The sequence below is a fragment of the Oreochromis niloticus genome, linkage group LG12 (genome assembly GCF_001858045.2).
Source record: "Oreochromis niloticus isolate F11D_XX linkage group LG12, O_niloticus_UMD_NMBU, whole genome shotgun sequence".
Taxonomy (NCBI): Eukaryota; Metazoa; Chordata; class Actinopteri; order Cichliformes; family Cichlidae; genus Oreochromis; species Oreochromis niloticus.
The window spans coordinates 27,257,416-27,269,593 of NC_031977.2; the positions used below are offsets into that span (position 1 = coordinate 27,257,416).

At 38.3% G+C, this 12,178-nt stretch overlaps 1 protein-coding gene across 3 annotated transcripts in view; it reads left to right on the top strand.

Moving 5' to 3' along the window:
* Positions 1 to 10,876, top strand: part of LOC100694813 (transducin-like enhancer protein 4) — a 45,137-nt gene extending 34,261 nt beyond the window's left edge. For all 3 annotated transcript variants that reach the window (XM_003455300.5, XM_013277621.3, XM_005459810.4), the window contains 11 exons: positions 637 to 690; positions 780 to 932; positions 1,282 to 1,414; positions 1,667 to 1,854; positions 3,237 to 3,313; positions 3,452 to 3,701; positions 3,827 to 4,074; positions 4,278 to 4,425; positions 5,306 to 5,456; positions 5,673 to 5,749; positions 6,565 to 10,876. In XM_003455300.5, the coding sequence (XP_003455348.1) occupies positions 637 to 690; positions 780 to 932; positions 1,282 to 1,414; positions 1,667 to 1,854; positions 3,237 to 3,313; positions 3,452 to 3,701; positions 3,827 to 4,074; positions 4,278 to 4,425; positions 5,306 to 5,456; positions 5,673 to 5,749; positions 6,565 to 6,672 (1,587 nt within the window). In that variant the 3' untranslated portion in view covers positions 6,673 to 10,876. The remainder of the gene's footprint in view (positions 1 to 636; positions 691 to 779; positions 933 to 1,281; positions 1,415 to 1,666; positions 1,855 to 3,236; positions 3,314 to 3,451; positions 3,702 to 3,826; positions 4,075 to 4,277; positions 4,426 to 5,305; positions 5,457 to 5,672; positions 5,750 to 6,564) is intronic.
* Positions 10,877 to 12,178: the final 1,302 nt, after the last annotated feature.

Sequence of the window (12,178 nt, forward strand, 5' to 3'; positions counted from 1 at the left end):
ACCTTGGTATTGTTGTTGACCGTGTCCATCCATTTATGACTAGAGTGTACCCATCCTCTGGCTGCTTCCAGTAGGATAATGTACCATGCCACAAAGCTCAGATTAAGTGTTTTCTTCATGACAGTGAGTTCACTGTACTCAAATGGCCATTTGACGTGGTGGAAATTTGGGACGTGGTGGAGATTCACATCATGGACGTGCAGCTAACAACTCTTTGTTGCTATCATGTCAACATTGACCCAAATCTCTGAGGAATATTTTCAGCACCTTTTTGAGTCTATTTCATGAACCATTACAGCAGTTCTGAAGGCAAAAGAGTCCAACCCAGTATTAGCAATGTGTACCTAATGATGCCTATCAGCAAATATAACACATGTGGGGGGTGTGGCCTCAGACTTCTTCTGCTAAAATACATTATTACACTATTTTATGGTCTTTTCTCACAATGAGGGAACTACTTGATTAAACTGAATTTGTACATGAATTTAAATAAATGTAAAAAAAAAATGGACACACAGACATGAGCATACACACTTTTCAACAAAGAATAATTAGCTTGTTGCCTATTCTCAAATCTACATTCTAGGAAATGTATTTTATTTACTTTTGTATGGTCCTTGTTTGTGTTTGACCCAGGAAAGTGATGGAGAAAAGAGCGATGACAACTTGGTTGTGGACGTCTCCAACGAGGTACAAAATATTACCTGCACACTACCAAACTACCCTCCTGTGTGTTACCTGTTCAGAAAATGTGAATTATTTCGGTTTAATGCTTACAGGATCCAGTGTCTCCCCGAGGAAGTCCTGCACACTCTCCTCGGGAGAATGGGTTGGACAAAAGTCGCCTGTTGAAGAAAGACCCACCACTGAGTCCTTCCTCAATTGCTTCCTCCAGCAGCACACCTTCCTCCAAGTCTAAAGATATTAATTTGGTGAGTCATTTGTGTAGCCTCCTTTTCATTTAATTTCATTTCAAGCATTGTTTAACCCTTTATTTAGAGGGTTAAACAATGCTTATTTGCTTCTGCAAAAATGATCAAATAGTAAATATGGCAAATTGTAAACCACATGAAAGATGTAAGATGAAATCTGAGAGATAAAGGACACTATTCGACATTTTTATAGAATATCAATTTAACGAGTCTTAGAATAATCTGATGCATGAATGCTCCTGCACTGTTATTATATTTGAAAAAAAAAGCATAAAGATTTCTTTCCATGTCTTTCAGCTCTGAAACCCTTCTATATGTAGAAATCTTTCTTTGTTAATTTGTCCGGTAGAATGAGAAGTCAACAACTCCCGTGTCCAAGTCCAGCACTCCCACATCCCGCTCTGAAGCCCCCACACCCAGCAGTGCCGCCACCACAGGCCTGAGGTCTGCACCCAGTAAATCATCAGGAGTTGAGGCACTGAGTAAGTGTTGCAAGCATAACATAAAACATCTCTGCCTGCATCTGTCAGTTGGTGGATATGACTCAGTGCAAATACATAAGTATATGTTTTTGAAAACTGAAAAAAAAAACATATTACCATAGACTAGCTTAACAAAAATCTCTGTATTTAAGACTAAACATTTGCTTTAAAGCTTCAAAAAGAATAACCTTTGTACACCACAGTTGAAAAAGATAGATGTTTGTGTCACAATCTGGCTGTCTTGTTTTGTAGCTCCTGGTCTTCGCACACCCCTGGCAGTGCCCTGCTCGTACCCTGGCCCATTCGGAATGGTTCCTCACCCTGGTATGAATGGAGAGCTGAGTGGAACAGGAGCAGCCTACACTGGCTTGCATAACATTTCCCCACAGATGAGTGCAGTGGCCGCGGCCGCCGTGGCAGCCTACGGACGCACACAAGTGGTACCTGAACACTCACAGATGCGTGCAGACGGCAGACGTGAACATTAGCTACATATTCTGTCAGTGTTAAAAATGTATTTTAAAGAAAAAAATGATTTAGTGGAAAATAACTAATATTGTTTTAGTAGTGATGTTGGGTGATTCTAATAATTAGTCAATTTTTTCAAGTTATTCCATTTAGGTGCGTTTTTACGACTGTATTTTCAACCCTTTATGTCAGTTGTACTGAGAAACTGTCCTAAAATGGTAACCATGTGTGCACAAATGACCTCTGGGTGATGACAATCTTTCATCAGGTAGCGGGTAAACACAGTACCGTTAACTACCATCCCCACTGAAACTATGTGAGCGTTTTTGAGAGAATAAAAACTGAAATGAAAAAATCAAACTCATTCTGAAAACTAAACTGAATTAGAATAAAAGCTAAAAACGGTGGTCTCACCAGGATTTTATTATTATTTTTCAGTTGACTGTTGCTTAAATCTGCTTTGAAATGCTGGCATGTATCTTGTACCAAAAATTTTAATTGAAAATTTACTTCGAGATAATTTAGGAGTACAGCTTCATTTATAAAAAAATGTATTTAGCATTTCAACTTTTGATTAGTTTTAAGATTAATCCCAATGGTATGCTTATGTTCAATTAGTAAAAATGCTTAAAAACATTCTGCATAAAGAGAAATGAAAACTGTTTGGAGTTCATGGCGATGGGTGAGGAGGTTGAAGCAGGGCAACATGTGGTATTTACTCAACTAAAGAGTTGATTAGCAAAGCATGACCTGCAGCTAAGGAATGTGGACGAGGTAGAGCATAAAGACTGAACTGTTTCTGATGTTATTAACCATATATCATGATTCACGAGAAGAAAAAAAAGGTCATTGCAGCCTTTGAAAAATCTCCTGCCTCTAGAGCACACTTACCAGGATTTTCCAATAATACAAGAACAGGCGAGGGCACTTGTTTCTAATTTGACATGCTATTTATAAAACATCCTTCTCTTAATTAATTTTAATCCTCCTGTTAATTCAAAACACCTTGATGTCTGGCAATTAATTCCTACTGGGTATCTGTAATGACCCTACATAAACAGTGGGAAAATCACCTAGGTTAAGTCTAGACTTTTCTGAGAGACAAAATAATTTCCACATCAGAGTGTTTTTTAAACACCTACTTGCACTTGGTTTCTGCTTGAGTCATAGTTGGGATTAAAACTGATCATTTGTTAATTTTATAAATGAGGTTGCTGGATGTAAAAACACACTTCCTTTCCTGTCACGTCGCTATAAATGCCTTCCTGCCCTGCACACCTGACTTCATTCAAGTCTTCTATTTGTTTAAGCATTTTTGTATATTTTAAAAATGTCTCACTTTTACGTTCTTTAGGTAGGATTTGATCCTCACCACCACATACGTGTTCCTGGACTTCCTCCTAACCTGTCGGGCATTCCTGGTGGAAAACCGTAAGTCTTTTTTAGTCTTTCTTAAATGGCATAATCATACTGAGAAAGTTCACAGAAACACACATATATTCCCCTCTGCTTATGTTTTCTTACTTTTCTCTCATCATCACCTCACACGACCCCTTTATTTTGCTTCAGAGCTTATTCCTTTCATGTGAGCGCTGACGGACAAATGCAGCCTGTGCCTTTTCCTCCGGATGCACTGATCGGCCCTGGCATCCCGCGCCATGCTAGACAGATCAATACTCTCACCCACGGGGAGGTGGTTTGTGCCGTTACCATCAGTAACCCTACACGTCACGTTTATACCGGCGGCAAGGGCTGTGTCAAGGTGTGGGATATCAGTCACCCGGGCAACAAGACACCTGTTTCCCAGCTGGACTGCCTTGTGAGTGCCACACATTGGTCCTCATGTAACATACTTTTAGAATACCGCACATTTTCAAAGTGTTTTACAGCCACTGGTTCCCTGCATGTATACGTTTCAATGACAGTTCTCTTTTGGCACATCAGAACAGAGATAACTACATTCGATCCTGTCGGCTACTTCCTGATGGACGAACTCTTATCGTTGGGGGAGAAGCGAGTACTTTATCAATCTGGGATTTGGCTACACCGACTCCTCGGATCAAAGCGGAATTAACTTCGTCTGCACCTGCATGTTATGCTCTGGCCATCAGCCCGGATTCCAAAGTCTGCTTTTCCTGCTGCTCCGATGGAAACATTGCCGTCTGGGATCTTCACAACCAGACTCTGGTTAGGTAAGGAGCTGGGGAATGTAATTTAGGGTTATTGAATTATGCTGAACAACAACAAAAAAAAAATTATGAACCGGCTATTAAACCAAAACAGCATCACATGTTGGCTACCCATTAGTTTAGTCAAGATGCTGATCTGGTTGATGTCAAGCCAACTTGAAAGAAAAACAGTATTGTTAGTTATGGGTTTGTCTGTTCCTCTGCAGGCAGTTCCAGGGCCACACAGATGGAGCCAGCTGTATAGACATTTCTAATGATGGGACCAAGCTTTGGACCGGAGGTCTGGATAACACTGTCCGGTCCTGGGACCTGAGAGAGGGACGCCAGCTGCAACAGCACGACTTCACCTCTCAGGTACACATTCATACACGTACTGCACCACGTGACTATTGGGAGCGATCATAATGAAGCAGTGTGGAATTTGTTCCACTCCTCCGGCAGCTTTCAGGTGTGTTCAGGGTTCAAAAATTTGGGTTTTGCACAGACGTCTATTATTATTTGGTGGTAAAATGTCACAGATGAAAATTGTGCACCCCAGGACAAGTCACTGCCATTTGCAGTTTGTGTGATTACTGTCTCGGGTTTTGATTTATTGCAGTCATTTACAAGCTCAGTTCAGAACATTTAACCCACACTAAAAGCCCGGCTGAGCCCTGTCCTCAAATACTTTTAACACTAATAATATGTGCAGGTAGAATTTAGTTTTTTTCCCCTTGTGAGTAGAAAAGCAGCAATAATAGACCATTACTGCAATTTTCCTGAATAGAGCCATTTCAGTGTGCACATGAGGAGGTGAGTGTGCAGTAAAGAGAGCTCAGAGAGGACAGTCATGGCTGATAGAGTTCTTAGGCTTTCCAGTAATGTCAGGTCTAGCCCCACTCCCCCCTGCTACAGCTTGAGCAAATCTAGAACCATTTGACAGAGAAAAGAAGTAATGGTTTACAAGCTTTTTCAGCTATTAGTTGTATTCTGTGCATTCATTTTGCTCTTCCATAGTGTAAAAAAAAAGGGATTTTTAAAAAAACAATAAGGACTTAACTATTCATCTACCTCTTTATAATGTAAAAGGTTGGGGTGTGGGACTATAACATTTTTTTGGAACATCTATCTGTGCCGACCTCCAATAGACAGATGCATACCTTGCCCTAATATAAGAGATATACTGAGTATTATTTACACAGAATATAGGGAGACATAGCTGTCATTAAAATGGGTATGTTGGTGTTGGTTGCAGATCTTCTCACTGGGATACTGTCCAACGGGAGAGTGGCTGGCAGTTGGGATGGAGAACAGTAATGTGGAGGTGTTGCATGTCACCAAACCTGACAAATACCAGCTCCACCTGCATGAAAGCTGTGTGCTGTCACTCAGATTTGCGCACTGTGGTAAGAATAAACAACTTTATTGAGATGATTCTGTTGTCACCAGTATTTTGCAACATGAATTAATATATGTGCCAGGTCTTGAGATGTTAACGATGAGATAATGGTTTAGCACCTGAGCGAGCATATTAACCTTCACTTAAATAATTTACTTTGGCTTTTAAACATTTAAAGCGTTTTTTGTTGCCGTAGCCTAATGCAGTTGTCGATCCTCTGCAGGGAAGTGGTTTGTAAGTACAGGAAAAGACAATCTGCTAAATGCATGGAGAACCCCATATGGAGCCAGCATATTCCAGGTAAGTGGGCAAGAACACAACCATGGATGAAAGGCAACTGAGAGGCCAAGTGCAGCACAGCGTAATAGCCAAGAGTTATGGATTTTAGAGAAATATCCCAGGGAGACATATCAAACACCGCTTTTGCTCACTGATTGTAAAGTTTAGCTATCAGGGCTCTATATAGAGGACCCAAGAGTATGACACAAAAGACAGATGGTAAAAAGCAAAAGATGAGCTTTAGTCACAAAAGCAGATTCAAGGTTATAAAAAAAAGCACAGGGAGCAGCTGAAACAGAATCCTGGGCACTTCCAAGGTTAAAAAAAAACATTGGGACTAATCTGGTGCAAAACGGAATTGAGCAGCAGAACACCAAAGAGCTAAAGCAGTAGCAGTAGGTAATGTGAGACTGGGAGTAGCCTGCTGAGGGGGCTGATTAGATGAATGAAAACATATGAGAAGAGGAACATGGAAGAACAGGTGATGCAGCAGGTGGGAAAGTGAAGCAGGTGAGAATCAATTATGGGAATAAATAAACTGGACTGAATGAATTACTAGATTAAAAACAAAAAACACGCAAGTGGGGGTGTTATTTCTTATTTTTAATAAAGAAAAATAAGAACTCTTAACAAGTAATTCTTGGATATTCCTTGGATGAAATTACTTTCCTAATGAAAATACAGCAGTGAGAGTCTGTATGACTGAACTTTTGCAGTTATTGTGAGATCAACAACCTTCTGTGGCTTTACAATAACAAAAAAGCCGTGTGTCTGCGTGGCCTTCATCTTTCTCACCGTTTTTATACATTTTCTTGCATCTTTTATTCCCCCGACAGTCAAAAGAGTCATCCTCTGTGCTGAGCTGTGACATCTCCATCGATGATAAGTACATTGTGACGGGATCAGGAGATAAGAAGGCAACTGTCTATGAGGTCATCTACTGAGAGAGCTGTGCTTGTTAAACAACAAGGCCATCCTTCCATCCAACCGTGTGGTCTCCTTCATCTGTGTACATTTTTTATGTGTATAGGATAAACTTAAAAGGAACAAACCAAACATTTTCTTGGACCATGACCTGCTGACCTTCTGGCTAGTCGAGGATCAAAACCAACAAGCGGACCCAAGCACAGATCTTTTTTTTTTTCTTTTAAGTGACTTTGTGTTATTGTGAGGATGAGTGAATGCTGTTGGGCTGTTAACATTCCTTTATGTTACCTTTGACTTAAGCCTCTTATATCATTTTTCTTTTTTCAGTGTGTAGACTGTAAAACAAGCGCTACTGTTCACATACATACTAATCTGCCTGTGTACTTTATACATACATAGAGGCTAAAATGTATGCAAACTAGGTGGCAGATCAGAGCCGTAGTGCTTCTGGGCTACTCTGGAATATCAACAGCCAACCTGCACACAACTAATGCTGATGGTGTAAATAAAGGGGCAACGCTAATAATAGCAACAATTTGGTTACTTTTTGCCATTTATATTGCCACGTGTTTTGAGTCTGCAGCTGAGCTTTCTTCACATTTTGACATCCCCTCATTATTTCTGTGCTTAACTGCATCCTGCAGATGTGTCGCCTTAATTGTGACGATGGCACATTCATCCAAAGGGTGCAGGGCACACATAAATATAGCACTTGCGCACATGTAAATGGGTTTTTCAAGCAAATATATCAGAGGCTCCATTTTTTAAAAAGTATCGAAATTATTTTGTGAGGCAGTTTATTCGTCTTTAATTTGTTAGTTATGGCTTGAATTCATGTACAGTGTGTTATTTCATCACACTGATTTTTCCTTCTTTGGACTATGAAGATACATACCGTTTTTTCTTTTTTTTTAAAATAACTGTAAGAAAAAGCTTCCACCTGTGAAAAACATCAACAAATTTCATAACAATCTATTTAAAAAGGTTGTGTCAGACCCGCTTAAAATAGTATTGTCCATCAAGAATTAGTTTAGAATAGTTTCTTATTAAACATGTTCATATATTCAGTTTTTTTAGAGATAAGATCAATAAGACTTCCTTCTGAATGCTAGATGTGAAGATGCAGCCAGGAGGACTTAAGCCTGGCTCAGATTAGTATGGATACTCAACTATGCCTACTACAAGATATCTGGTCATTGCTGTGAGATTTTCAGGCAACAAGAATTTACACCTAGAAATATCTGGTAAAAGAAAACTGCATATGAATATGCAAAATTTGGAGACAAGGGATGATATTTCAGGTACCACAAGTTTTCCAGTTACCATGTTTAGTTAGAATTGATCTATTACTCTGAGGAGACACTGGTTGCACATACATAAATGGTCCAAAGTATACAATCTAGAAACTACTAGCTGTAGTCTAATGAGATAATGATCATGGTTTTTGTTTTCATTTTATTTATTAGCTTCATTTGTAATTAATGGCTATACTGGATGGTCCAAACTGTTGGCTATTGTTCCATCAGGTGATAAATGAAAGGGTTCCTAGACTAACAGAGTAGTGCTGATCTTCTAATTCATTCATTCCCAAACTTAAAAATGTTGCCAAACAATTTGAAATCTTAAAATTTTGTGCGACCAGCCAAAAACATCAATCACAACTCTCATCAACACATCAGTTGAAGACAAAATAGGTATTTATTTAGAATTTTGTCTCTATTATTTCCGTTACTCCATTTGTCCCTTTTCCCAACAACGATGAGTTAAAAATACACAAAACATAGGTAGAATAAGCCAGTAACTTAATTCATCAGCTTGACTTTTTATATGAGTTCTGGTTATGCTTTAAAATGTAAATATATAATCATAAAATATGATCATAAATACTGTTTGGGGGCATTTGGTTTAGGGCAGGCAAGCCCTTTCAAGACCCAATTGAAATACCTTTGAAGGCCACAAGGAGGCAGCCACAAACGCTTTGGGAAATCACAGCTCTGATCTAAATCTTAGCAAAAAAAAAAAAAAAGAACTGTTCCTTTAAATACCGTTGTTTGTTTACCTACGGCATCATTTTCTACCTGTGTTCCTGAATTTGCTCTTGTAGTTCAGCTTCTGAGTGAAGTAAGAGCTGTTTGTGTGTGCGCGCGCGTGTGTGTGTGTTGTATTTATGTCTGTATTTTCGACTCTGTGGGCACTGAACAAACTAACAGAATTGCCCTCAATGCCCTCTCTACTGACTGACTTTTGCACTGTCTCTGTCCCTTAGCTCGGACTTCTCTGGATGCTCGCCGGCTTCCTACTGATAGATTTCAGTAAAACTGATTTATTGGTGTTTGGAGGTCAGTCACCCCTGCCTGGATTTTCTGTTAAGACTTGGGAAAAACAAGTGGTCAGCGATATGGTCTTGATTTCTCTTGGATTTACGTCTGTTGGCTTGTAGAAATAACACAGTGCCTTTACGCTATACTTCTGCCCTCCTTTTGTCCTGCTGCGTTCATTTACATACGCAGAGCTGAAATGTGTCTCCTCTGTTGGACAGGTTGTAAAAAAGTGTTTTTGAGTGTCTTGGAACATTTAAGGATCCTTTTAAATTACAAGGATCATTTATCAACAGTACTGCTGAAATGATCATAAATTTCCAGAACCAAACTTTATTTCAAACACTTGGAATACAATATTGACCAGTGGAGTTAACCAGAAATTAACTATTGGAGTTAAAAAGTTTTTAATTCTTTGATATTTGTTGCTGTTTAGCTTTAAGAACTTGTTTGTTGCTTGTAATTCATTTGTGTTATTACATAGTTATAACATCAGTCCCACATCACATTAATCTACAGGAACGTAAACACAACACAATGAGTTTTTAGCACAGATTTATGTCACCAAGATTCTAATCTATAATCATCCAATCAGGATGGATGCCAGCTTATCCTAAACAGGCATTTTAAACTTTCTTACTAAACCTAACTATCAGGAGGCATATGTTAAACAGTAATAATTTTAAATTGAGTGCCTAAACCCAATCTCTTGGTTTAGCTACTGCCAGTTACTTTTGTTAGGTAAGGTTAGTTTGAGATGAGATTTTTAGTACTTTGGAGTAATTTGGCAACAAGAGAGACTGATATAGACTCGCATCGTGGATGTACTAGTAGTGCCTGTCAGAATGAATTTGAAGACTATGAATGAAACTGTTCTTATATTACTCAGATCCGTCCTGTACTATTGCTGAATTCATCTTTTTCCATTTGAGGTAAATGACATGTTGCCAGCAACGTATTTCTGTACCTCATTGTTTACGCTGTTTGCTCTCATTTCATGAAATGGGAGGGGAAAAAAAACTAAAAAGAAATGTGACCACATTTTTTTAACTACTGTAAATGACTGCTTTACTTTGAAAACTGATAAAGCACTCATGCTTAGTATTACCTGCCTGAGATCTACCTGCCTGTCTTATTTTAATAAGGTCTTAATTAGGGATATACTGATATATCGGCAGATTTTAGGAAAAGAAAAGTTTAAATTAAATACGTTATATAGAAGCATGTTGGCTGTGGCAGATTGAAAGAAAGCCTTGTAATAAATGCACTGATCTGAATACAAAAAGACATTTTACAGTATGGTATGTTGAGCTGACTGGATTTCATACAGGAGAGACTGTATTGAAGATAATTTACTGTTATGGCTGTTTTTTGTTTGTTTTTTTACACAGACACTGTACATTTGAAGGTGGTTATAAATATGTTTTTTCACATTCCTGTTTGCTAAATTCAGCTATGCTTTCTGATCAAAATGACGATTCATTCACTTTGCTGTCTTGAGTGCTCTTTTGCGCTTTCTGCTCTTGAATGAATAAAACCTGGTGTCACCTCCTTGTACTATCTTCAGTCTTCATCTAGATAAAACATTAAAAAGGGAAAAAAAAAGGAAATGCTCTTTGGTTGTACTCGCTGTCATGTCAAGAGTCAAATCTGAATGTTACTCATCTTATCTGACTGCTACATGTTAGAAGGCTAATAAGATCTGGCACAGAAATGTTGTTAAACAGTAATGATGTGTAGAGCATTTAGCTTGACTGGTTATAACTTTACTGTAAACATGTAATTATTCGAGCTTACAGCAGAAACTTCCTGTTACTAGTTGAGCTTTTTTCATTCAATACAAAATGCCTTTGCTCTCTTTTTTCTAGTCTGTGCTTGATTTTATTAAATTACTGTGTGGACTGTTTTGTCTGAGCCTCTTTTACTGTTCAAACTAGAAGTCTGTAGGACTTTGCTCGAATGTATCGTTTAGGTTCCATTTTATTACCAAATAACATAGTTAACTGCAATTAAATTCCCCAAATAAACCACATTGTAGTTGCACTGGAAAAGCATCAGAGAAAGTGTGAGATTTATTGCTACATATTGCAGCAAAAGTATTACTGACAAGGATTTGAGATTTGAGTTTCTTCCGCGAATCAAGCAAGGGATCCTTCACTTGTTAGCTGAATGTGTAAACCACTGCACGATGGAGCTGCTATATTTAACATATTAGGTGCTATGTGAAATATAACAATGAGTAGATTTTGCCTACAGTACCTATGTTGGTGGCAACTTGCACTTTTCTATTGCACTCAGCGTCTGAAAATATTTTTTAGGTAAAGCAGCCAGCAATAAGAAAATGTTTAGTTAGTTATACTTGTTAAAACTAATGGACATTAGTATTCCTCACCCCTAACTGTAACTATTCAGTGCAAATGCATAACCCAGCCACCGCTTGTCTATACATATGCAATGCTGGGATAACTATTTGAGTTAAATTACTAACCCTAACTACCACTGGTTTGTGGACCTTCAACCAAGAAGTCTTGACAAACTTTCTTTCATCTCTTTTTCCTAACCTGGAACGTCAATCAAGAAATACTGGTCCACACTCTTCTACCACTTTTTCTGGTGAACAATACACAGTCAGCGAATTCCAGGTGAGTTAACATCCTGTGTATTACTTTTGGTTCTCTAAATTGTTCTAATTGATGGACTGAGACTGGAGGAGAGTTATTAAAATAGTTTTTGGGTTTATTCATTGACAATTGCAAATGTCCAATGTAGACTTTTTTGTGCATAAATCCATTTCCTCCCATTTATCCAATTCAGGGTTGTGGTTGGAGCCTATCCCAGCTGTTACTGGGCAACAGGCAAGGTACACCATAGATATATTTTTTTAAGGAATTAGTTGTGTAATGCACTGAGAAAGGTTAACTGATGTGATGTGGGGTATACCAAAGAAAATGCACTCAACGTGTCAGTTTTGTTGAGTAGATTACATGGGATTGTTTTTATGACATGCAGGTCAATCACTTGTGTCTCATTTTAAACTGAAAATCTAAGCTGCAGTTTGCAGATTGTCTTTTGTTTAACTGATTTAACATTAAATCTACTGAAACAACCTTCCATATATTCCCATCTTTACATTTTAAAACCTGCTTCAGAATCCTCTTTGCACCAAACTGATAGAATTTAATTGAATAAACTGGTCAAATAAAGT